This window comes from Pleurodeles waltl, chromosome 9 (assembly GCF_031143425.1).
Source record: "Pleurodeles waltl isolate 20211129_DDA chromosome 9, aPleWal1.hap1.20221129, whole genome shotgun sequence".
In the NCBI taxonomy this organism is placed as follows: domain Eukaryota; kingdom Metazoa; phylum Chordata; class Amphibia; order Caudata; family Salamandridae; genus Pleurodeles; species Pleurodeles waltl.
The window spans coordinates 418,971,225-418,998,767 of record NC_090448.1 but is presented as its reverse complement, the minus strand read 5'-3'; the positions used below and the strand labels follow the sequence as shown (position 1 = coordinate 418,998,767).

Sequence of the window (27,543 nt, the reverse complement as noted above, 5' to 3'; positions counted from 1 at the left end):
AGCACCTCCAAAACAGCTGCTGCTGATGCCAGTCCAAAAGGTACATTTTTATATCTGCAGGCACCCTCAGGTGTCACAAAAGATATGAGCGGTCAAGATTCAGGAGCTAACACCATTTGAGGATATACAGACAAGTTAAGAGCTATGAATGTACCAGCCACCGTGAGTGTCGTCAGCATATCCCTTATGCTGGGCACCATGTGTGTGTCCATCAATATGCCAGCAAATAAATATCTCAGGTCAACACCAAGCTTTATGCTTCTGTTTTGTTTTACAACAAGAACCACCTAAGGCATTCCAATACTTCAGTCCCTTCTACAATGCCCCTTCTCACATAGCAAATGAACTTCCCTTCTCACTGCTCATGCATGTGTGCCTTACAATAGTTTTATGTGCAAATTCCTCCAATAGACCAATCACATTGCTAAACACTTTCAGACACGTATCTTCTCATGTTTTATAGCTCAATTCTTCTTTTTTTCTGCACTATATAGTTTCCACTTCTAGTAATTTGTCATGATGGTTTGGATCAAGCCGTATCATTGAATGTTTCTACTGTGGTAAACAGGGTAGACATGATCCACCCCCTGCAGCATATATTTTGAGCACAGATTTCACCGCCGGGGACGTCACAGTTGTCTCAAAATACCCTATACCATCAATGGGTTTATTCCCATATGCTTCAACTTGAAACTGGGTAGTATAAAAGTCATTACCCTAAACACTGGTAACAGTTCACAAATCAGGTGAATCTTGCCATGAGTCCACCACTACTTGTACATCTCACACACTTATTTGTATGGTGCAATATCAACTTCCTTTTTTCAGTCACAATGCTCACTTGAAGAATAAATTATTCCTACATTTAACCTTCTTCAACACCTATTACGTTCGTCCCCATAGTAAACTTCCACACACTTTTTACATTGGTAGTTTTCTCTTTACATGCCCTGTCATAATGCCCTTGTACTTCCTACATATTTGGGTTGGAGCAAGCCATTCCCATCTGTGGCAACATGCCCTCTTAAACCATATATGAAGCATGTTTCATAACCCTGTGTTATCCCTCTTCCCTCTTGGCAGTACAATTAGCTGCCCCTCTGAAATAGTTCCATGGTTTACCCTTCATGTTTACTCATCCATCTGACGATTCCCCTAGTGACTATCCCCAGATAACGCGTGACAACTTTAGCTTGTTGATTAATCTCAATTTTCATGTGCAAGCTCTTTAGACACAAAACGTTTTTCTTGTACCTTTTGGCTATTCATTCTTACAACTAGTTGGTTTTTTGGGCATCTCATTTGATACCTTCCAAAATAAAGCCTTGATGCCAGTGTTCTTAAGCAGCCATGTGTCCTTGTATCCCTTTATGTGGGAACTGTCCCCTATTTGAAAATCTGTCCTGTAGATCTTCCCCACCCTCACCTACAAAGGGAGGAGATTAATGTTTTAGTATTATGTAGTGTTCTGCCCTCACAATGTAAGCACAGCCATCTTTTGTTTGTAAAAATATCCCCTCATATGGTTTCCACACACACTTCAAACGCTTCATTCCTCTGTTCCTAGGGGTCAGATGGTGCTCCTTGGCTTTGTAAAAAAAAAAAACAATTAGGAGGGGCTGACAGTACTTCTGACTTTGGTATTGATGGTGGCAATATACACACCAAAATGCAACAACTCAAAGCATAATTGTATTGTTGTCACTAATTCAACATATTTCATAAACACGATTCTCTGCTAAATGCAAACCCCGCCCACCACTCCCCTCCCCCGCTTGGGAGGGCCCAGGACCCACAGCATCAGGGCTTTTCTTTCACAGCTTCAGAGGGACGTCTTGGGATCTTACCCCTGCATTAGCCCCGTCAACTTAATTGTAAGATTCAATTTGGCATGCCCTCTTCAGTGAACGGCCTGGCTGCTATGTCCGTGTTCTCAAATGACTGCCCCTCCTTTGATCAAAACGTATTTCTTCTTGCCATGTGACGTGAAGGGGAAAGGAAATGAGAATAAGGCATCGGACATCCTCCATAATAAAGTGCAAATGAGCTAGTGGAGGGCTTCTCTACATGGTTCATTTACAAAGGCAATTGAGACAACAATGAAAGTAAGCAAAACATTGGAACATCTATCTGGTTGAAAGAAACTACAAAGAATGGAAAAAAAGAAAACAAATCCTTAACTAGTCTAGGTCAGTACTTACAAGACAAACCTTTTTTAAACGCTGAAGTGATAGATATCATCCTTGGCTCCAAATGAAAAATACCAATAATCATTTCAATGATTTATTCCCCATAGTTCACTGGAGTTCGAGCTAAATTATGGATTTTATCCGGTTAGAGGGCTGGAAAATAAGCTTTCTGATCTGCTTTGCTTTTCCACAGTTAATTATTCTCCAAGCTTGACAATGCCTTCAAATGACAAAATCATCAAAACAGCACCCAGGTTTAAAAATAGTTTTTCTTTAATTAGAATTTTGGATAGGAATGGTAATCAAAACGTCAACATTCTATGAATAACTAGTACACACCTTTAGCTGAACAATGGAGAAAACAGTTGCAAAACATTTTGCTTCAACAAAGAAATTGTTTTAGGCAGAAAGTAACTCAAATTAAAACCTCACTTTTTGTCTCCTAAATTAACACTTTTCTTTCTTTTCTCTCCCCCCAAACAATCCGACTTTTAAATGGTTGTATTTAGTGCAGTTTATCATTAGAAAACATGTATTTTTGATGTTAATTTAAACAAACAAATATGAAAAAAGCATCAGGGAGTAAATGTCACGTGGTGAAACTAAGCCTTGACTAGTAGACTTTTATCCTGTGTTTTCAAACAGTCTTGAACGGCGTCACCAGATTCCATATTATCTGCAAGTTTCCACTTATCAAATGAATGTATTCTGGGAGCTGTAGCCTCGATTTACTTTAGCTGACCCAACTGGACTAAGGCATCAGAATAGAAAGAATTAGCAAGGAAAAGCCAAGGACTTGAAACAGGGCTCAGGTTTCGTCACATGACTCCTCCCCGATAAGGCCTAAAGAGGCTGATGCCTCTTGCTTGTGTTCCCGTACAGAGGGGACCTGGCTGGCAGATGAGGTTTGCTTGTTCATTTTAGAGTAGGACCAAGGTTGATTTTCTTATGACTGGTCTCTGGAGTGGAGTAATGGGCGAAAAATGATGGACTGAACTGCGGAATGGAGTGACTGCAAGCAGATAAGACCTTTAGCATTCCACGGCTTGAGGAGTCATCTACCATTACTTGTGGTAATCTGGTTCTGGTTATCTCTCTTTGATTCCTCCCATCATAGAACCTTGTTATTACACTTGTGGTCTGGAGTCCAACATGAAGAAGACTAGGTATCCACCACAAAATATCTCACAACGAAAAAGACAGAAATGTCTATATGAAAATAAGGTATACAGTCAACAGTGAACAGTGGGAGCAAAGCATTTCATCATAGTGCATTGGAGTGCAGTCAAGACAGTGCTAAGAGGTGGGAGAATGTACTGGATGTCAAGCTGATGGGCAAGTATAGAAAGAGGCATGGCTGTGCAGTGATAGTAAGTGGTGCAATGCAGTGGTGAGGATTGGTTAACTGAAACTGAACGGGCACCGAAGTGTTGTAGTAGCTCTTTAGTGCCCGGTTGGACTCCCAGGCTTTAGTTAGTTTCATGGCCTACGCTTTTAACACACACATATATTTTATAAATTTTCATTTATTTAGAAGAGTCTGTTTTTACTTCAATATTTTACATCTTTAATCAGCTGCCTCCTTCTAGGAAGGCAGAGTTTGTACTGCACATTCTTATCAGCCTTTAGTACAACATGCACTCTGTGCCTTTTTTCAAGCCTGCTACATTTGGTACAGGATATGCTAGCTCGGATTGCCGACATAGGAGTTCTATCCTCTCGACGCATCATTACATCATGTCTACTTCTACAAATGGTGTAAGGGTATACTGATACATGCCCTTCTCATACTTTTCAGGACTCATCCGACAAACAGACCGAGATAGGTGGTCGTCAGAACGCAGAAACTAGTACTTCAAACTGAAAAAGAACTCGCAAATCTCATCTGGTGTCACAATAAAAAAAGGAAAGGAAACTTCCACAACAAAATCGCCAATTTAAAAAGAAGGTTACAGAGATTTTGGCTAAATATGAAACACATATTAAGGACATTATTGAAGAACAGGACGTGGGAAGTGACTCTGCTGGACAGCAAGGTAGTGGTCACAATAGTTGACCAGATTCTTCAAGAGGTTCTGTATGTGACAGGAACTAATGACTACCTTTAAGTCAAAACACCAGAATTCAGATTGAGGGGGACATTAAGCACACAATTAAAGTAATTTTCTGGGACAAAGTCGCACTAAGATATGACATCCTTCTGACAGAAAGAGATTGGCCACCAGAGTTTTTCCAAACGCTCTCACAAGGGGAAAATACCATTTTACCTTCTTTCTCTGCCCTAGTTCCAGATCCAGTAAAAGAACCCTATGCTGCAGATTGGGCTGTACCACAGGCAACTGTGATGCCCCTTAACCATGTGGGTTGGGATAGGAGTTCTCCTTACTACATTATACCTATACAGTTCAACCCACAAATACAACCTCAATATCCAATAAAAAATTAAACAAGAGCTCCGGTGAGGGAAATACTCTCACCACTTGAGTACCAGGGAGTAATTGAACCCCCTGTATCCGCTATGAATAACCCTTTGTTTGCTGTAGCTAAGCCACACCACTCTTACAGAATAATCTTAGATTACAAACATCTAAACAGTCACACATGTACATTTGCCATTCAAAATTCACATAGCACAGAGCTAATCAATGACATTGTGCACAAAAAATACAAAACAAGCTTGGATAGTTCAATTTTTTTCTGCCAAAATCTAGTGCCTGAGAGTAGGGATCTAAGCGCATTTTCCACATTAGGCTCTCAGCGCCATTTTTACTGTCTTCCCCAAGGGTGTAAAAACAGTCCAGAATTCTTCTCAACCTATGTGACATCAATATTACATGATATTGATGCTGAGGCGTTGACCTATGTAGATGACAGACGGATGACGACCTCAGCACAAATCTGGCAAGGGTAGATCCCATCGTATCGGCACTTGCCAAATGTGGCTACAAATTCTATTTTAAGAAAACTAAAATTGCCTTCCTCAGTGTCCTATTTTTGGGATATGAGTTGTTAAATGAAGGAAAGAGTTTGGCACCACACTTCCTAGAGAAATAGAACCACCAGATACCATCCAAAAGCTACAGTCTTTGTTAGGATTATTTAATTTTGGCAGACCATACATTCCGGATTCTGCACAGCACATAAAGTCATTTTATGATTCAACGTGTCTAGTTTTCTCAAGAAAACATTGGACACCACGACATACACAGATGTTGAGATCATTACAGACTGACATGCTTGAAGCAAAACACGTACACATGTGTAAGCAAAATATACCTTGGGGGCTGGTTAATCCCGGGTGTCATCGGTTTCGTATATGTCAATTCAATGAAAGTGACACAGTACCATTTGTGAACAAATCACATTTATACTAAAACGCAGAAATGCATTTTGCACTCACAGAGAAATAGTGACTGCAGTTCAGATGGCGGTCATCAAGGAGAAACCACTAGAGCAGAGAAAACGCGTTATTGTTGTTACCCAGTAACAGTCCTTGAGGCAGTTGAGAAAGCTAGCATTTCAACAAGCAAAAGCATTACATCCGATATGCATACAATGGGCTATTGTTGTTGATTCCATTATTGATCCAAAACTGCAGACCCTGGAGTATCTCCATTATGAACTGGAGTACCCCATGCCCACAAATGTCAAGTCTCTTGACCATTACAGAATCATCATTTATACTGATGGTTCAGCTCAACCAGCTTTAGGTAGCAAACATCAGTACTACGCGGCTTGCACAGCTGTCTGGAGTGGTGAGGGTATGGCTATTTCCGCCCTCAGCAGACCTACACACAGTCCCAAGGGGATTGCACAGCACAACTTTCTGATCTCAAAACATTGGTTCTGGCACGGGAACATATGGCTCCTCAAATGAATACACTTATTGTGTATGATTCGTATTATTGTGTCCAATCCTTCAATGAAAATTTACACTACTGGAGCATTAATGGATACAGAGATTCTAAAGGAAACCCATAAAACATATCTTTCTGTGGGGGAGAGTGGCAGAGCTTAACAACAAATTGCCACAGGCTCATGTAATACATACACTGAGCCACCAAAGCTTTGGAATACATGTTGTAGGAAATTCATTGGCAGATGAAGCTGCTAAATTTGCAGTTGCTACGCGTAGGAAGTTGGCTCTGTATATACTATCTCAAAGTGAGAGATAATGTGCACAGAGTCTAAGGATTCCTCTTAGAGGTTGATAGTGGAAAAATTAGATAATACTAATGCTCTATTTTGTGGTAGTATGGTCAAGCAGTGGGCTTATCAGATGGTAGTGTTAAGCATTTGTTGTACACACAAGCAATAAATGAGGAACACACACTCAAAGACAAGTCCAGGCCAATAGGTTTTTTTATATAGAAAAATATATTTTCTTAATTTATTTTTACAACCACAAGATTCAAGATTTGAGGTAAGTACATAAAATGCAAGGTACTTCAGACGGGTAAGTATAGAATGTTTGATTTAAAACAGTAGTACACACAGTTTTAGTTAAAATGGCAATAAGCTATTTTAAAAGTGGACAGTGCAAAAACCAACAGTTCCTGGGGGAGGTACTTTTTTTTGTTTTTGGTTAGGTTTCTCAGGTAAGTAAAGCACTTACACAGTCAGTCTCCTGGGCATAGGCAGCCCACTGTTGGGGGTTCAAGGCAACCCCAAAGCCACAGCACCAGCAACACAGGGCCAGTCAGGTGCAGAGGTCAAAGGAGGGCCCAAAACAGGGGTGCTCCGGTTCCAGTCTGCTTGCAGGTAAGTACCTGTGTTCTCGGGGACCAGACCAGGGGGGTTTTGTAGAGCACTGGGGAGGACACAAACACACCCTCAGCGGCACAGGGGAGGCTGGGTGCAGTGGGCAAAGTAGGCGTTGGGTTTGCTCTTGAAAGCAATGGAGGGCCCCGGGGGTCACTTAGGCGATGCAGGTAGGGCACGGGGGCTTCTCGGGCCAGCCACCGACTGGGCTAGGATGAGGGCCGTCACTTCTGCACTGGTAGGTGGTTCCTCTCAGTCCGGGGGGCTCCGGGTGCAGTGCTTGGTCCAGGCGTCGGTTCCTTTGTTACCAGGCAGTTGCGGTCAGGGTGAGCCTCTGGATCCTCTCTGCAGGCATCGCGGTGGGGGTGTAGGGGGGTTGTCTCAGGGTACCCTCATCGTCATAGTCGCCTGGGAGTCCTCTCTGCTGTGTTGTTTCTCCAGAACTCGAGCCGGGGGCGTTGGGTGCCGTGTGAAGTCTCACGCTTCCGGCGGGAAGAGAGAGTTCTTTGAAAGTTGCTTCTTTGTTGCAAAGATGTTGCAGGTTTTGAACAGTGCCCCTGTTCTTGGGAGTTTCTTGGTCCTTCGGGTTCAGGGCAGTCCTCAGAGGTTGCTGGTCCCTGTCGGCTGCGTCGCTGTGCAGATTCTTTGAGTCTGGAGACAGGCCGGTGGGGCTGGGGCCAAGTCAGTTGTCATCTCCGTCACCTCTGCGGGGCTTTCAAGTCAGCAGTCCTTCTTGTTGTAGGTTGCAGAAATCTGATTTCCTGGGTTCAGGGTTGCCCCTAAATACTAAATTTAGGGGTGTGTTTAGGTCTGGGGGTCAGTAGCCAATGCCTACTGTCCTTGAGGGTGGCTACACCCATCTTGTGCCTCCTCCCTGAGGGGAAGGGGGCACATCCCTATTCCTATTGGGGGAATCCTCTAATCTCAAGATGGATGATTTCTAAAGGCAGGGGTCACCGCAGCTCAGGGCACCTTAGGGACTGCCCTGACTGGTGGGTGACTCCTCCTTGTTTTCCTCATGATCTCCTCCAGCTTTGTCGCTAAAAGTGGGGGTGGTGGCCGGAGGGGCCGGCATCTCCACTAGCTGGGATGCCCTGGGGTGCTGTAGCAAAATGGAAGAGCCTTTGAGGCTCACCGCCAGGTGTTACAGTTCCTGCAGGGGGAGGTGAGAAGCACCTCCACCCAGTACAGGCTTTGTTCCTGTCCACAGAGTGACAAAGGCATTCTCCCCATATGGCCAGAAACTCGTCTGGTTATGGCAGGCTGGCAGAAACTGGTCAGCCTAGCACTAGGAGTTGGACTGGTATTCGGGGTGCATCTCTAAGATGCCCTCTGGGTGTATTTTACAATAAATCCCACACTGGCATCCATGTGCATTTATTGTGCTGAGACGTTTTATACCAAACTTCCCAGATTTCAGTGTAACCATTATGGAACTGTGGAGTTCGGAATTGACAGACTCCCAGACCATATACTCTTTATGGCTAAGGGTTTGCTTAGACACTATAGGGGCATTGTGCTCATGCACTTATGCCCTCACCTGTGGTATAGTGCCCCCTGCCTTAGGGACGTAAGGCCTGCTAGAGGGGCGACTTACTTATGCCAAAGGCAGTGAGAGGTGGGCACGGCACCCTGAGGGAAGTGCCATGTCGACTTAGTCATTTCTCCCCACCAGCACACACAAAATGTGAGGCAGTGTGCATGTGCTGAGTGAGGGGTCCCCAGGGTGGCTTAAAACATGCTGCAGCCCTTAGAGACCTTTCCTGGCCACAGGGCCCTGGGTACCAGGGGTACCATTTACAAGGGACTTATCTGTGTGCTAGGGCTGTGCCAATTGTGGGAACAAAAGGTACAGTTTAGGGAAAGAACACTGGTGCTGGGGCCTGGTTAGCAGGGTCCCAGCACACTCTGAATCCTAACTGTCATCAACAAAAGGCAAAAAATCAGGGGGTAACAATGCCAAGGAAGGCATTTCCTTACACTATGGCATCTGTTGCTGCGGTTGCTTCGATAACTCGTTCTAACACAAGAGTAGATGATGACATTCTGCCTGCTGTGCATGTCTGGGTTGGCGACAAGCTTTACCTAAGGCATACACCAAAAGATATTCCTACCAATTAAGTACACAAAACACTCCTTTTGTAACAATACCACGGGTGGGTGATTGTGTGATCCCAAACCAAGAACAAAGGCAAGGAATGATCAAAGCAGCTAATGAGGATGTTGCATCTGCCCATGCATGTGTGGCGAATACAATTGCACTGTTAAAAAAACGCTATTGGTGGCATGGTTTATACAAACAGACCTAACAGTATGTCCTTAGTTGTGACACCTGTCAACAAATAAAAGGCTCCACCATTTAACACCCACCGCAGACAACCCTCATAATATCATAAGTCTATGCAGTATGTGTACCTGGACCACTGCTGGCCTTTATTTTCAGACGCTGCATACAAATACATTCTACTTGCATTAGACTCTTGCTCCAAATTCGTATGGATGTGGCCACAATGGCCGGCTGACGCTTGAACTGTTGTAAAGGATTTGCAATTCTTTATCAGGGCATATACAGTTGCAGCATTCCACTCTGAACAGGCCCTGCTTTTGCCACCAGGGCATGCAGGGAAGTCATGGGAACAATGGGTGTTAGGGTGCATTACTCTAGTCCCTATGAGCCCAAGGGAAATTCAATACGTATATTAAAAAAACGAGACTTAAAGCAATCCTTAACAGAAAGCGTACTAGGCTCAGGTCGTAGTTGGATTCATCACCTCTAAGGAGTACAGAGAACATTAAATAATCGGCCTAGAAGATATTTGTGAGGCCATACTCCTTTTGAAGTCCTGTTCAGCATGCCTGTGTTCATCCCAGATCTTGATGGTCCTGGTGTGGTGGCGGCAGAAGCATCTTTTGACATAAATTAACGTGTCACTGTCTTGCAGGAATTACAACAGTTCCGAGATGAGCATTCATCAACACATGCAGCCACTTTGGGAATGAGGCATCCAACAACTTCCACAGGCTGGATTCCAAAAATTGGGGATCTGGTTCAAAAAAATTTGCTTTTAAAAAGAAATGTGGCCCATCTCACCGGACACCCGTGTTGGTTCTTGGAATACAAGGTAGAAGAACTGTTATTTTACCGTCACTGCCTGGCTCCAAAGACAACCTCGGTCTCCATTGATCACAAAGTTGCGTCATGAGGCTGATTATGCACAGTAGAGCATGAGGATTTCTGGGTAGTTTCCTTGCCCCTCTCACTACCCTACAGGAGATACCTCTTCAAGCATTAAATAAGACAGAAATTGTTTCCTCAAGGTCGGGGAGGGTGGAGAAAGAACTGTTGTTGATTCCAGTAACCACATCATCTACAGAAAATGTCCAAAATCTCAATATGCAATTTATACATTCAACAAAAACTGATGGGATTGTATATGATGAACATCCATTGGATATATCGACCAGTTCTCTTTCACCAGCACCAGCTCCAGTTTTCGCACACACTGCTTCTGGTTATTTTTCTGACATTGATGATTTTCTTCAACATCCACTACTGCCACAGCGCATGGTGTACGTAAGCTTCTTAATGGTGGGAGTGGTTTTGATAAATTTGGTCCAACAGAAATGATACAAATACCATATCAGTTTCAAATTTCTATGAATTACATTGTTACATATTGGGTTGTTTCTGATGACTGGGATGTAAAAACAGTTGATTCTATGCTCTTTGAGCTTGAGTATTATACTGTATTTGAAAGTGAAGATATGTTCATGAATAGCGCAACTTATAGGGAAATGTTCCATAACCATTATTATGGACATCATTATTTACATATAGCTGATACTCAAAGAACAGTTTTTAATTATACACAGTGGGAACACAGTCCGACTCCTCCAGTAGGGAGTTCTAAAACATATGTAGAAAAGTTCAAATATTTTTCTGGGCATAATGCTACTAATCCTGAGTCTTATTTAAATTTACCACCAACAAAAGCAAAAAAATCAGACACTAGATTAATTTATTCAGACTCATTTGTTTCCCAATTAGCCATACAGAGCTATGAATATTGGAAAAAAAATCCATTGACTTGAAAACAGTTTGGGGAACAAAAGATTGACAGGTACAAGCCTGGAAGACTTATTTAAGGTGTGGCTAATTCCCTTATAATTTTTTTTTTTTAATTAACCTGTCACAGCAAATCACTTGCCTTGGGTTACCAAAAGTCAAAGACATGATTGTGCCCAGTATTAGCTCCGTAAAGAAATTTGATAACTGGCAAAGTGTTATGATTTTTTTCAGAAGAACAGCTCAATGGTTTAGTTTAGAACAGTACCTTTAATTCATCACTTTCAGGTCCCAACAGGTGGTTATTGGGGGCAGTGGACACAAATGGTTGTCATGAGTGTTTTAACTCCTCCACACGGGGTTGAAGAGTGAGCAGACAGGGCCCTTGTTATATCACCACACAACATTCAAATGTCATCACCACCTACAGCACGAGTAAATTATGTCAGGATAGTTGAAACGCTGCCGTTAACAGCTGATAAAGAACACCTCTCTCTCCTTTCTGAAGAAATAGACTTACAAGACTTCTTGTTAGGTCCAAGAAAACCATGTTCTGAAAGATTTCCATATGTAGTATAGAATTACATTTGGAAGCTTTCACAAATAAAAGGTGTTGCTCGGTTAAGACTACTAGATAAGGAAAACTTAGAGAAAGCTTTAGCCATTGTCGATAATGGCATGAACGCATTGTCCACTCACATATACACATTAAATAACATTGTGTTCTCTGTTGTTGCCATCATACAAAAAACATGTCATTTTTACATCACAGACAAAGTCAACTTAGGTCCATTATGCAGTTGAGTTGGACTTTACAAGTTCTTAATGTGGTCCACGTGCTTTGGAAGCATGTGGACTCTCAGGAGTTGTTTGACGCATTCAATCTTCCATGTAAACAACAGATAATGATGATGAAGGAAGCTACTTACATCATGCTAAATATTGATAAACTAGAAAAGCTGCTTTTTACAGTAGCTGAAACACCGTCATCAGTGTAGTTAATACATGGGGCAATGTCCCTGCTGATATCTACATTCCAATTCACCTCTTGTTAAAAACATTTTCCTGTTAACAAGTTTGAACACTTAGCAGATATCCCTGAGGTGTGGGAGCTGCATTTGATTTCAAGTGCTTGAACAGTTAAAAGGACTTGTTCCTAACAGAAGCAAATGTGAAACTTCTGTAAGCCATTTAATGATTTGTAAACTGGTGGTATAGCATGGCACTTGTAATGCGTTGGTAGCTAACTCAGCTTGCTACTTGAAGGGTATTCCAGTGTGCATAATCCACCCGGTATGTCAGTTACTCTTGAATGGGAGTTACTTGATGCTGACTGATCAAGGCTGTTGTGGGATGAGAGCAGGTGTTGCATATGTAATTTCTGTTTCTCAAATAGTGACCTGCTGTGGAAATTTACTCCCCCTCACCACCTAGCAAGACATAAAAGTGGCAAATATGTGGCCTTATGTTGCTACTTCCAATGTCCATTTCGACAAGCTAAGCAGACTGAAGGTGCTATTTTTTCAAAAACATGTGGCGCTTACATCCACCCATGAGACTTATGCTCTACAAGTGGCAAGGACATCAGCTGAGATACAGTCCCTTATAAATACAGGCTTTCCAAGACACTTCTGTGAATTGGTCACTTGTATTTTTAATGCATCTAACACCACAGGGATTGTGCACTTATTTAAAGCTGTTGGTTCTGGATTTGGAAGTACATTCCAGACTGTCTTTGAAATTTTACCTCCTGCCATTCACTCACTTTTTTGTTTTTTTGTTTTGTTTTTTGAGTGTTTTGGTGGGGGTTCCCAATTGTACTGGCATTAATTGATGTTTTTATTTTTGATTTGCAATGGCTGTCCCTTCTTAACCAAAAGAGTGATGGGGCTCCCACCAGCCTAGCGGTGTCGTGAAAGTTGATACAGTACTTTGGAGTAGCACTGTTGGAGGAACTTGATAAGGACTGGTCATTGTTATTTCGACCGGTATTCTGCTGTGTGCAGTCCGTTTTTCATTATGTGCCCCTTTGAACATGCACTGGAGGTGTGTCTTGTTCAGTAGCATGTGTTTTGAAAGACATAAATCTGATGATGTTGTAAATGTGTGGTTCATTGCTGCAGTTGTACTATGAGATTGCGGTTGCCCCATGATGTCTTCTTTGAGCCAGCATTCATGGATCAAGTGGCTCTGGTTACTTGTACCTTGTCATCTGGCACTGCGCGGAATGCTGCCTCCTCGGCTATAGTAACAGCCGAGGATGCGTCATGTGTGTCACTTTGGCCTTTTAAATAAGGATCTGGTGGCTTTGTTGCCTGCCGAAGTGGAGTCTCTCCTTGATTCCATCCTCACTAATGTTTTGGATTCCACTGATTTATAATTTGGCACCCTTTTTTCCAAATTGACTTTAATTTGGCCTTGTTACTTTGGTTGCTTTACTTGTCACCCTGGACATAATATTTTTTATTATGCAGTTTACTGCTGTAGTTTTTTTATTAATATTGGGTTTTAAATAGAATATAGTTTTTATAAGTTTTATTCTAGTTGTATTTTGTTAGTGCATTCCTTAACCGACAAAGGAAGGGTGTTGTAGTGGTCCTTTAGTGCCAGGCTGGACACCCAGGTTTTAGTTAGTTTCACTGCCTATGACTTTAAACACAAACATATTTATTTTATTAATTTTCATTTATTTAGCATAGCCTGTTTTTAGTGCATTTATTTTATATTTTTAATCAGCTGCCTCCGTCTAGGAAGACAGAGTTTGTACTGCACATTTTTATCAGCCTTCAGACAACATGCACTGTGTGCCTTTTCCAAAGTGGATACGCTCGGTACATGATATGCCAATTTTGGATTGCCGGCCCAGGAGCCATTTCCTATCCTCTAGATGCGTCTTTACATCAGGCCTACTTCTAGGCACGGTGTATGGGTTATTATATAAACAACTCATAGGTCTAAGGAGGGAAGAAAGCATTCCAGTCATGACCGTTCTGGGACACACATCATACTGCAGCCAGTTTTGCTGATCCCGATGCTGACCCTTAAGCTCTCAAAGAGGATTTCCATCCAGACACCTGCTACCCAATTCAGGTAAAGGTTGGGGTTCCTCCCGTAGCTTGGGACAGGCAGATGGGTTACCACCACTATGCTCTCAGATCTAGGCAGAGATCAGGAAGGAATCACTAACCTTTTTAGAACCATACAAAATTGTGGGGTTGTTCGTCTTCTATACATTTGCTATAATGAAGATAACTGTATTATGTTTGATCTGCCTCATAATCACAGCTCATACTTTTTACACTAGGATGCAATTGCTACAATAATTGCATTGAAATCAAGTTTGCATTTCTTGTCTCGCCTTGGCATATATGAGTCATTGAGTGAAAGGGGTGTGATCTGCCTCCATGACTTCTCTGAGGGGTCACAGTGTCAGGTTTAGGTTGCCACACATTACTACTACCCTGATTAGGGTGGGTGACGTACTGTGGCTTAGTTGGGAGTTCAGCCGACAGCTTCTAGACGATGTGGGGGTTGGCTCAGTCTCCAACACTCAGTGGTGCCGCCGCCCTAAACAAGCAGCCTTATCATAGTGAGAGCCGCACGACAGAAGCAACTAGGCGCGCAAACTGTAAAGAAATGCATGAATGGGAGTGGTTAAATGAAAGGCAGTGTGGAATTGCAGTGGTGAGGAATGTGACAAGGGGGTGATAATGTACATATTGAGAGTGAATTGCTAGGATGATATTAATCAACACTAAATCTTGAAGAACAGTACCAGAAAGATAGTATCCTACAGCCAGAAACCACACCGCCAAGTAGTGAAACGACTACCCTTGCATCTCCAGCAGATTGATTCTCTTGAGTCATGTGTTACTTACAGTAGACACACAAGGAGGGGCATATTTATCATTAGTGCAGCAAGTGCAGTGGCCATGGTGTGAAAGGCCCACTTCACCACACATCATGACTGCCCTACCTCATAACTGTGGGTCGGGGAGGGGGTGGTGGCCCATTCTCCTTGCTTATATTTAAGGCACGGCATGATTGGCAAATCCAAGCATCCAAGTGACCTCAACACTTATGTACACATCAGAATAACCGCAGGTAAATGAACCCCAACAGAAACCGTGCACAATATTTACCCTAAGATTCTGGAAGTGCATAATGAAGGCACAGTAACTCAGACTTTGCACCTTCTAAGGTCCTTCAGCTCACACTATGAACCACCAGTTTAGCTATTGCAGGGTAAAGTAAGCTTGAGGGGAGGAGGGCTTAGAGCAGCATGGATAGTGCATGATAGTTTGAAGAGAGGAAGCAGCATACGAGAGGATGAGAAAACGCATGCATTCCCCATAGAACAGTGACTGAAAAAGAAACAGGCTTTGGTGAAACCAACAGCCCTGGCAAGCCAGTGATTCTTTTTTTTGTTACCTATTTATTTTTTACGAACATAATCAAGTCACTAAAAGGTAAAAAGTAAGATAAAGGAATGAAAGCTGCAGTCTAAAGGTGGTACGCATACGTTAACAAAATATAATAAAAAAAGACATATCTGAAACAAAATAAACAAAGGCAGAAATTAAAACAAAGATTATTCTACCAGCCGTCATGACACTAATGTGAACTACATTCTAGGTGGATGTGCACAAGTGCAAGAGCAAAATGCCATCCCTCACAGTGAGGAGAACAATTAGCTGGCATGGGCTTACCCACTACTCCATGCTGAAGGCTGTGGTGGGAGGCAGCAAATATGTATTAAATTTTAAAATATCAACAGACAAAGATAGCTGACTGAAGCCCCTCTAGGTTTAAGTCTATATATACGTTTTTATTACGTTGTTTTTAAAAAAACATGAAGTTGATGAACCAGATAAAGTGGTTTCTAGGGCAGTCCAAAAAAGTATTTCCCTGAGTTTAAGTAGTGGGAGGATACAAGTCATTCAATCAAAGGGAATGTAAAGAAGCTTTTATCTATTGAATGGACAGCACAATAAGAGAATAAAGTCCACTAGTCAACCAATGGTAAACAACTGCCTAGTATATGTATTGGCAGTGCCCACAAGAGGTCTTCAACAACATACAGCTAAAAGCTTTGTCTAGAGAACTCAAAAGTGTGCTACAGAAATGCTCAGACCATTATAAGCACAAGTATCTAGGTAAAGAGACCAACCAAGCAAATTAATAGGAAAACGTGTTGCATATTTTATTTTATTCTACGGATGTGCTGTGCAGGCTCTACATATTACTGGTTAAAAAAAGAGTCTGATACTTCAGTGGTATGGTGAGCTTACTACACAGATTAAGCTATGATCCATGTCACTTGCGTAAACCAGCAAGATAGCATTCTAACTGAGAAAGTGTTCCAAGTGAGAAAGCTCAAGGAGTTCAGGAAACTTCAGCAGAGATGCATGTATAAGCCTTCTAGTGAGATGGTTAACACTCCTTACACTACAGCGGTCTGTGGAGTAGCAAGGGTGCCCTCGTGCAGGCAAGGCAACTACCCCTCTGCCCACTGATTTAGTTGTTGAATGCAACCATAATTATGGTGAAATGCTACCCCCGTCCCAATGTAATGAGTTACCTGATTGGTCCCCTAACCCCATGATGAGGCACATAACCCGACAGCTGGGTGAGGCCGCATGGTATAAATAAAACGGATTAAGACCATTCAGGGTCTTATTGCATAACTCCAAAACTGTGTGTGGTCCTTTACTGCCACCTGACAAGTGCAGCCTCTCTGTTTATGTGTCTTGCACTGATGCACCACACCTTTTACATCAGATGGCCGCGTACACCTGAAACCGGCCAGCTGAGACTGCTTCCATGCAGCGGGAGCAGGCATCTCTGTCACAGACCACTGCACAGCACTACCAGCAGGAGATGCAGCACTGGGCTCCAATACAACACCTGCAGAGGCGATGAGGTCGGGCGACCCACGCTAGGGTACAGCGTGGCGCCCTGCTCTAGCCTTGGCAACCATACACGCCCAATACAGCCTGCAAGGCATTGGGTAGTCACCCAGCGCTCCATAGGGCAGAGACCTGGCCCCTCAGTGGCACAGCTGCCAGCTCCAGGAGCCACTACTAGCCAGAGAGTGATTGCACCAGTAAGATCACTCATCCCAGTTGAAGAAAGCCCACCTGTGCAGTGTTGAGGCCCATGCCCACCATCATACGCCGAGAGTACAAACCCACCAGTCCTGAACCACCCCTTCTCAACAATCCCTGGCAGTGCAGCAAGGCAAGCAGCCGTTCTCACTCAACGCAATGCACAGACTCCCTCAACCTCATACTCCTTCAGGCCTGCACCATCACCCTGTACAGACCATGGCAGATGATGCCACCGCAGATCAAGGAGACACACAAGCACCAGCCCCACTAGGGCCACCAGTGAATTCAACCCACCTGCAAAACTTTGTCAGTGCCTTACTACCGTTCAGCGAGGTAGCCGACCCGGCAACAACCGCTTCCTGCTGGAATCTGTGTGTTGGCAACCTCAATAACTACTTCCGAGCAACACAAGAAGTGGCCTGCACCGTAAAGAGATCCCTGCTCCTACACTATGCAGGGGAGGAACTCTATGAGCTCTTCTAGCTCTTCCCAGGAACAAACACATATGACAACTATGAAGCAGCCATTAGAGCCTGCAATGCTTACTTCGACCATCAACTCAACCCAGATTTTGAGCGGTTTAATCTGTGGCGTGAACGTGAAAGGGGATCAATTGACAACTTCTATCCCCTTTTACAAGCACTAGCAAGTACCTGCATCAATGATGACCAACCCAAAGAAGTGCTGTGACACTAAGTGGTCTCATCCTCTGCCAACTGGGCATCAGTCTGGACCACACTCTGATCTTCGCCCAGACCCATGTCTTATCGCCTGCATGCTCCACAGTAATTTACATGGCGCTCACACCCAACCAGCAGGGCACACAATCAAGCAAGACACCCCCAATCAAAGTGTAAACGATTAACACAAACAGGTCGCGATCCTAGATGAGATGATGACCATAACACACACCAGACATCAGATGCAGGAATTGTGGAAGAGAAAACAATCCTCAAGACAACTGCCCAGCACAAGGTAAGATGTGCTCCAACTACTAGAAAACCAGCCACTTCACTAAAGTCTGGGGTGCTTAGAAGGTCCACCTGTGAAGCTCCCGATCAACAAGACTGTAAAGCCGTGGCGCTCCATCACCGCGAAGTGCCATTCCACAAAAAAACCCTGGTCGAATAAGAGCTGTAAAGGCCAGAACACCTGAATGTCACAGAGAAAGTATCAGGCCCCCCATGGGTATCCCTAATGGTTATATCTGAAAAACCCTGACAAGCCGGAAAGATTCAACTATACATTAACATGTGCCCCTCCCCCTAACAAAGCAATCAAATGGGAAAGGCACATCATTCTCACAATGGAGCAAGGTGGTTCTCCGAGCTTGACATGAATGTAGACTACTACCAATTACAACTAGATGAGGTCATCCAGTACAAAACAGCTTTCTCAATGCACCTTGGTCTCAGATGCCACAAGTGCCTGAATTTTGGGATCTTGTCAGCCGCCAAGGTGTTACAGAACACCATTCGAGAGATGCATTCCAGCCTGCAAGGAGTTCTGACCATAAGTGATGACATTCTCATCTTTTCAACGACCATAGGAGTACACCACTGCTGCTTGCAGGCGACACTAAGGGGCTTCAGCAAACATGGCCTCTCGCTCCATTGTGACAAGTGTTTGTTCTTCAAGGCAAAAATCAAATTCTTTGGATATGTATTCATGAAACAGGGCATTTAAGTGGACCCCCCAAAGACACAGGCTATCCAGCAAGCCCCAGCTCCCAAAAATGCTAGAGAGATCTGCAGCTTCCTAGAGGTGGCCATATGCTGTGGCTGGTTCATCCCTAGCCTAGAAACACTAGCCGAACCACTCCAGGCCCTCACAAAGGCTGAAACACGGTGGACATGGGGCCCCAAACAGGAAAAAGCATTTGAAGACATCAAGAAGGCTCTCCTAGATGGGGTCACAATGGCCTAATTTGACACGAAGAAAGTGACGGAAGTGGATGCTAGCCCGGCAGGCTTGGGAGTAGTATTATTCCAAGAGAGGAAGCCTGGCTGGTGGGCCTCCATTGCCTTTGACAACAGGGCCTCCCCTGCCACTGAAGCCAGGTACGCTCAGATCGGAATGGAGGCCCTGGTGATTAAGTGAGGCTGCGGACACTTCCTCCTCTACTTATGCGGGTGACCATTCAGGGTGATAACAGACAACCAATCACTACTGTTCCTGTTCAGCGGAATTGTACCTCACCCACCCCTTCGGATTGAGCAGTGAGCTGTGCAACTACAACAATACCAATGCAATATTAACTACAGACCGGGATCAAGAAACCCAGCTGACTTCTTATTGCTACACCCAGTGACAACCAGAAGTGCATCAAAACCTGATTATTCACCCACCAAGGACTTTATGTGTATGGTGAATTAAGGGGTGTGCCCTGTGGCACTGAGCCTCACAGAGGTCAGCCAAACAAGAGCAGAGGACAAAGTACTCCAGATGGTTGCCACGACTCTGCGAGAAGGATATTAGAAAACATTCCTGGTTTACTGGAAGCAATGGGTGAGCTCTGAAAAGAACCAAATGTAACAGCTATGGTGAGCCACGAACAAGTTAGGCATGTCGCCGGAAGGAGTAGCGGTCCGTGCACAATCTATTGTGATACACATGTCACTGACCTACCAGGTAGTATAGCTTGCTTACGTCAGGCAATAAGAAGCAGCAAAAGCGAAGGACCGCATGTGGAAGAAGGTATGGTTCCCTGAGCTGGAGGAATCAGCTGACAAACTGGTGCGACAGTGTCCAGCATTTCAATGGACTAGCAGAGCCAAGGTCCCGTCACGACCAAAGAACACTGTAATTCGCCATGGTCAAAAGCCAGTCTTGCCTTCAGCAGCTTCACAATGATCATGGTAGACGGACAGTCGAAGTAACCCATAGTCGAACTAACAGAAACAGCCTTCTCCAAATTTGGGCCCCTCCTGGAAAACCCCTTTGTCCTTCTAGATATACTGGACAAGATAAGGAGGGACAATGGACCACCGTTCCAAGACTTCCTTTGTCACCTTGAGAGTGGCATCAAGCCAATGGAGAACGAGTGCTTTAGCCACACCTGAAACAAGAAACTATGCATAGTAGTCCACATAGGATCAGATCCTGAAACCAGCCTTCACAGAGTCCTGAGGGCTTATCATGACACCCCTCACTTCAAAATACAATGTTCCCCATGGGCCCTGAATATCAAGTGAGAACATGACAATCCTCGCTTGTCCGGATGGCGGTAATGAGAGTTTGAACTTACCAGTAGGCAGACATGGAGAAAACAAACAACAAGGAAAAGGCCCACATATATTCCTAGGGGACAGAGTGCTGATATGGGATCGACGCCCAGGGTAGAAATTCAGTTGACCCTATAACAAGCATTTGCAATGCACTAGGGTCTCGTATTTCTCCGAGTTACAGCTATTAGCAGTTGTAAACTCCCAACCGGATTTTTCTTTCCACATTGAAAGAAAAAAAACAGCAAGATTGCGCAGCTACAGTTCACTCGTAATGAAACCTATCGGCAAAAGTGCAATTATCTACGTAACCGGCAAAAGTGCAAATAACTATGTAACAGGGTCGATGTTATGCAAAGCGCTCGACTTCTGCCAAGCGAGATCGCGCTGCGAACAAAAGATAAAAAGTAGTCCACAAACCTGACGGGAAACATTGACCTTCGCATGTTTTCAGTACTTGGTCGCTGCGCTCGAGGAGGGCTAACCACCGGAAAAGGCATGACTTATGCGTGCCTTCCACTAATGAAAGAAAGTAGATTTTAACAGGCAAGCCCACGAACTAATGAAAGACAACTGACGTTACGTGAACGGGGCTCCGAGCCCTTTTCTAACTCCTAAAGCGTCTCGCAAGCGAAACGCATGCAACGCAGGCTCGACCCTAAAAAAAGGGAGTGGATGATCACCGCTGGGGAGGAGAGGGGGTGGAGGGGCTACCTAAAATTTCCTCTGAAGGTAATTTTGGTTGTCCCAATATCAAACATAAATGTGCCTACCAACCTATTGCTCTGCATCAGCCCTGCTCCCATGCGCAGGCCACGCCCGGGAATCCCAGTCGGTCTCTGCCTTTAACTCGACCGGGACCGAGGTTCTGATGTGGACTCCTTACAGTACCAGCACACTTCTCAAAGGACGACTAATTTCCTTGCCGATGTCCTGGCGCAGACATCAGTCGCCACGCTGGGACAAGCGAAAAAGTTCCTATATATCTCTCCTTGTGATTTTTGGCCAGACCACGGTGTTTTCTATTTCCTCGTAGAGAGGTTTTGTTCCAGTGAAACCGTGTTACTCTCCCATCGAATTAGAAGAGCAGTCACAATGTTTTTTTTCTAAAGTATGTTTGCAAACACCCAGAATAAGTGTGACATAAACAGCCTAGTTTATGCTAAGTACGAGAAAAAACAGAGGGATGTTACCTGGACAGGCTGTGTGACACAAGAATTCTACCGCAACAGGTTATCTCTCGCCATTTCCTGGTCACCCTCCCGTGCGCCTCCCCTCACCAATTCTTTAACCCTATCATTGCCTTCTTCCAGAGCTAATGCACGGCAGCAACGTGGAAGTATGAACCACGGATGCAACGATTCATCCTCTCATAGACCCTTAGTCTAGGTCAGCTGCCCCCCGCCTCCGGGAAAAAATTAATCAGAGCCCCTCTCAGAATTTTTCATAACTATCCTATTAAATTGGCAATGTTTAAGTAAGTATAGGCATTGCATTAAAGTCCTGTTACCTTTTTACAATTGCAATAAACATTATCTGCTCAAAACAAAGCGCTGTTATCTGCATAATCCATCTTTTGGCCAGGGTCTGGTCCCGCCCCCACCCCCACCCCCTCTAGGGGAGCCCGCCCCCAGTCTGAAGACACCTGGTATAGGTGGACCCATGTGTGATAACGCTTTCGGGTTTCCCAGGGCCACGCGTGTGCATATAATTCAGTGTGGATCGGACTATAGTAATGGTTTCGCGTTGTAAACTGTGACTGCAAGTTCCAGAATGCAACGCAGAAAACACTGGAGGGAATAACTCGGAGCATTGAACCAAAAGGCTGATTAAAATATTGAACGCTAGATATCATTCTAGTTTCAGGCAGTTTCAGAAATTATGCCCAGTAGAATGGGGAGAAAATATTAAATGTATCTTCGGTTTAAAAATTTTATTAGGGCTTCACACGACTAAGAAACAGTTGTGAGCATCAGTTAAAATTCCATAATGACTATGGAACCATATCTCGGAAGTTTCTACGGACCCGCACACAAAAAGGCGGGTATGGGGCTTGGGGTGGGGCAGAAATGGAAGCAAAATTATGAGGCGAATTAGGAAAAGTCCTACCAACGGCCACGACCAGAGATTTTAACAGCGTCATGCGGCGCCAGTATTAGCAGGCCACAAGAGGGCGCAGAAGACAAGTACATGCTTAATAATCGCAGTAAAACTTGTTTTGGCTTGCACCTAAAGTAAAGACGTAAAACCACTAAAATCACATTTTTTGATCATCCCACAAAAAGTATTTTTCTCCGGGCGTCTAAACTTGCAATAGTCTAACAAAATATTTCCACCGTAAAATCATACTTGTTCATCGATTTGGAAATTTAGTTCGAGGGTAAAACACGGAGGTGCCTTTTAATGGATTGGAGGGAGATTTTGATTATCTGTTATAGCCTACAGTTCAGGGGGTCTTGAGGTGGTTTCATCCTAGGTGGGGTGCAGTACAGAATTTTTAGGTGTGCTGAAAGAATGGTCGATATTTGGTGAGGTGTATGGGGCATCATTCCAGTATAGGTTTCGCGGGCCACGCATTTAGTCGTGAAGCGGGGAGAGCGGATTTAGGAAATAATGATGTCGGGGTATCGGACTTTGGATGTGAGGGAGGGGTCTTTGGTGGGTGACAGGCATACCGGAGATGAGAGAGTTGGAAGGAAGTGTGCAACAGATGGGGCGTAAAACGATACGTGTTTTTGGCGGAGAGACGGTTGGAAGGACTTGGACGCATCATATATTTCGAAGATTTAATTTAGATAATAGAAGATGCTATTGAAGTTATCCGAATTTCCCATCTCCCCTAGGATATATATTTATCTTGCTGTTATATATAGCGCTTTATATGAGCCCCAGTTACAACAGACAATGTCACATTCATTGTTTGTAGGCACGGTGAAATAAACTGATTTTCCCAGAATGTCGACTAGTCCAACACTAGAGCCCATCCGCGAGGTCGACAGCTCTGGCCCTTGCGCCTCATTCTCTCCCCGGGATAGGTCATATGCTTTCGAGCCCTAAGCCTGCCTCAAGTCACCCCACTCAACATGTGTCATCCATAAACAGGAGAGTCTGCACTACCGCTCACTGAATGCATGTGGGGAAGATCCAAAGGACCCCCCCACCCTCTCTACTGGAGGGTGTGTGCGCTCTAGCAGACACAATGGAATCCTGCTGCAGTTAAGACGAAGTAAACATTTTTAGGTAAATAAAATGCTATCTGTCGATGCAGTGGGTACCTGTCAAATACAGTTTTTTTTAAAAGGAGCAGAAAAGGCGTTGCAGTGCTGTAAAGTGATATTTTTCGCAAGCAGGGTCACAAATTTGTACATTTTCACAACACCGGGGATGCAAAAAGTATACATTTTGGCTTGAAAAAAAAATAGACAAAACCTACTTTCAAAATGCCATCACCCCATGTAATGACCAAAACAGGTTTCTCTGCCACCCTTTTCCAAACCCTGAAATTACAGGAATTCTCGATACTCGTTGCAATGGACCACAGCCAAAGGTGTTTGTGAAAACAAAAACAAAAGTACCATTAACTTAAAAAAAAAAGAAGTAAATATTCCAAAAATTCCGTAAATACTCTAACAATGTCAGTCACCCCTCAGTGGAAGACACTCAAGTAAAAATGTAATCGAAATAGGTAAGGATGAAAAAAGTTGCCCAGTTTACAAGTGCTCAGGTGGGCAAATGACACTTAAGTCAGCTAGAAGCAAACTGTGATTTTTTAATAAATACGAAACAAAAACGTGTTCAAATATATATAAAAAAAAAAGTTTGCAGCTCATGTGCCAAAGGCTTGCAGACACAAAATATAATGCTACTGCTGTAGTTCGACTGTGTCCTATTGTACATTTTCAGAGACCACCATCTCCATTTCAGGGAGTTTTATTTTTATACTTTGAAGGCAATAATTCAGCTGCCTGCAGGTGAAAAATAGACACCGTGTCCTGCCAACAAATTAAATTAAAAAAAGAAAAAAAATGGAAGAACTCCTTTAAAGAAGATGTATGATGGTAAATTTGTGAATGGTTGTCAGATTAAAGACTGTAAAGTGGGATAACCACAGTACAGCAATCATATAGGGTATTTTGCAAAGTGCTGCAACTTAAAAGGATGGATCAGTAAAGAGCCACACATTCAAGAAAATGTCAACGTTAGAAGTGAGTGAGGGATTTGGAAGAACAATGAAATAAAGATTCACGATTTTATGAAGAAAGGGTGATTTTTTGGGAAAACGGGTGAAATAAGAACAAAACACAAAATTTCTGTGCCATGTGATCAAGTTTTAGTTTTTCTTCATGTTTTAGTTTTTCTTTATATTTTAGTGTGTGCATAAAACTGGGCACAACAAAAATCAAAGCTACAGTTACCAGAATGTAATGGAAAAAAACACAAAGGTGGTTAAATTACTGTGGCATGATCTGGAAAATCTAAAATTCACCGAAATTACCACGGGGATCTGGAGAATCAGCCATATCCGATTTTAACAAAATGCATTGTTTTTAAGATCGTGGTTTCAATTTTTTTTAATCTAATTTTTGGCAAGTCAGCATGTTTGGTTCCATTTGTGGGCCCTAAAACAGACGGTCTTTATTAAAAACAAAAACTTCAAATGTTAGTTGATGTCTGAGAGTTGTGAAAAACGCATATAGTATAGTATTATGACTCCAGCCAGCTTTCAAATCTCAATATCACTGCCAAGTGGCCCCCACACCTTCAAACAGCCCTTCTCCAACAGCACAATGCATTGTTGAATAGCAACAATGAGACAAGTTCAGTTTGCATAGTGATGCTGGCTATAAATCCAGCACTCGCTTCATATGCCATGAGGGCACTTAGCAGCTCCGCAACTGCTGGATAGGATGTTGCACAGCCACGTGCCAACGCCGCAGCCACCCAACACTTAGTCCGCCTTTGCCATCCCAGAAGTAAATGGGTGACCTCGCTCGGTTTTCCATCCAAGTAGTACTGTCCTCCAGGGCGCTGCTGTGATAGCCATTGTACGTAGGGAACATTTTAAACGCTCAGTACAATGTTGCAACTTTACCAACAACCCCACACCCTGGCCAACACACAATTATTTTTTAGAACTTCATTGTATTTCAAACATACATACAGTTTTAAAACTCAAATAAAACCAATGTAAAACAATTAAAAAAATCAAAGTACTCGTAGTCTGTGCTGTTTTATCGATGTGCTTGACTGTCAATTCAACAAATACTATTTTAAAATTGTCTGGTTTCTGTACTGCGGGGGATAACGCCCCACAGGGCCTCCAAAATGAGACATGAACTGCAACGTAAGCAAAAAAAAGCACCTAATATTTCTCCACATGCAGTATATACATTTATGCAGAGCTTGCACCTGTAATGTGTAAATATCACACAAGTCATACAGTTTAGTGCACTTAGTTCGCAAGCTGGAGCAGGGAGACCAAGCAGCCGTTCTGGCCCGACCAGCATAAGGTGGGTCTTCCCAAACATCAGGAGTGTCCTAATAGATCAATGTGTCCACGCTCGGTCAAACCTTTTTCTTTCATCGATGTTTCCAGCTGCACATCTTCTTCAACACAAATGCAACCTTCATTTGTACCCTTCATTTTTACACTTTTATGAAAAGAAGTCTCATAAGATCAATGAATTGTTCCATGAACACATTTTAATCACTTCTTGAGGCAGTTCTGATATTTCAAGGAACACTGTAATCTTGGTCACATGCCCTTTTCTCTGTCCTGTCCAAAGGATTATCTTAGAGGGGTTTTGTCCAGTTTCTTTCCACTCCAAAGCTTTATTACTTTAAAACGAATAGCAGAAGCCACTTCAGTAAAACACTATGATTGTTAAGACAATGACGCAAGAGTTGATTGTTCTTACGTGAGCTATTGAACATTCATAACTTAGTCTGGGGTTTGCTCTGGTTGATCTCGAGAAGGCCTTGGTCAATGTTCTTTGGCAGTTTACTTGCATCACAGACAGTTTTCAGGTATGGCCGTCCTTCTGTTTCCTGCTGGCGCTTCAGTCTGAGCGAGTTCCAGATGTCCCTCAGCTGTTCCAGAATGTCCTGCTTTACATGGTCACTCACAAAGATGTTGATGAAGGGATCAAGAGCACTGGCGAGGCTGGTCAGGGCGAAGGTGATGCGGTAGGCAGGGCGTATTTTTGACTCTAAATTGCAAGTGTTGATGCTCACGTCGCTGGCGTACGAGCGGATGAAGAGCACCACGTGGTAAGGAAGGTAGCAAACCACAAATATGCCTATCAGTGCCAACAGAAGGCTGGTGATTTTCCGCTTCTGCCTCTTTTCCAGGCTCGGACTGTGGTGGATGGCCCATATGATGGAGCAGTAGGAGAACACAAGGAGCACAAGAGGAATCACGAAAACCACAAAAATGCGGAAGTAATTGAGATGGGCCATCCATTGGTCCATGGGGTACTTCTCGTAGCAAAGCTCAATGTCTTGAGTTGCATTGAAGAGTTCATCCCTACTGAGAAATACAGAATGTGTACCTAGGATGATGACCCAAACAATGCCGCAAATGATCATGGCAGCCTTCATATTCCGCAGCGTTCTGGAATGCATAGGGAAAACCGTACCCAGGAAGCGGTCAATGGCAATGCAGCTGAGGAAGGAGATTGTGCTGTAGAGATTGGTGTTGAAGAAGAAACCCACAATCTTGCATGTGAGTGCACCAAACTGCCAATCCTCTTTGGCAGTATAGACAGTCCAGATGGGGAGGGTGAAGATGTATATGAGGTCCGAGGCACAAAGGTTTGCCAGGTATATGCCAAGAACATTCTTGCGTCGGATGTGGAGGGCTATGACTCCCACAGCTGTCACATTTCCAAAGAGGCCAACAATGAAGACAACACTGTAGATGGTAGGGAAGAGAGTGGCTTCATATTTGGCTGGATACGGACAAGTAACGTTTTCATCAGTCATTGCGGGTCCAGTCAGGGATCTGTTACTGACAAAAGGAGAGAAATTCAGAACGTAAGACAAAAAAAGGTAGTTCAACTCAACAGCACTCAACTCTGCTGTCCATCTTAATTGTAAAGACCTTTGCTACCCAGCTATGTACTCTTCCACCAAGTCAACCGCCCACCTTCAAACACTTGGCTCAACCACTCATCTATCAACCGGTTCAAACA

The 27,543-nt window shown here is 43.7% G+C and overlaps 2 protein-coding genes across 5 annotated transcripts in view; both read right to left on the bottom strand.

The window, feature by feature from the left end:
• The window catches only part of LOC138259457 (G-protein coupled receptor 4-like), a 39,238-nt gene extending 17,605 nt beyond the window's left edge, over positions 1-21,633 (bottom strand). The window contains exon 1 of the mRNA XM_069207214.1: positions 21,544-21,633. The gene's annotated coding sequence lies outside the window, so the exon portion shown is untranslated. The remainder of the gene's footprint in view (positions 1-21,543) is intronic.
• Positions 21,634-22,024: 391 nt separating this feature from the next.
• The window catches only part of LOC138259456 (G-protein coupled receptor 4-like), a 223,020-nt gene continuing 217,501 nt past the window's right edge, over positions 22,025-27,543 (bottom strand). For 2 of the 4 annotated variants that reach the window (XM_069207212.1, XM_069207211.1), the window contains exon 3: positions 22,025-27,359. In XM_069207212.1, the coding sequence (XP_069063313.1) occupies positions 26,285-27,334 (1,050 nt within the window). In that variant the 5' untranslated portion in view covers positions 27,335-27,359 and the 3' untranslated portion in view covers positions 22,025-26,284. The remainder of the gene's footprint in view (positions 27,360-27,543) is intronic. The other 2 variants (XM_069207213.1, XM_069207210.1) reach the window with 2 other exon arrangements.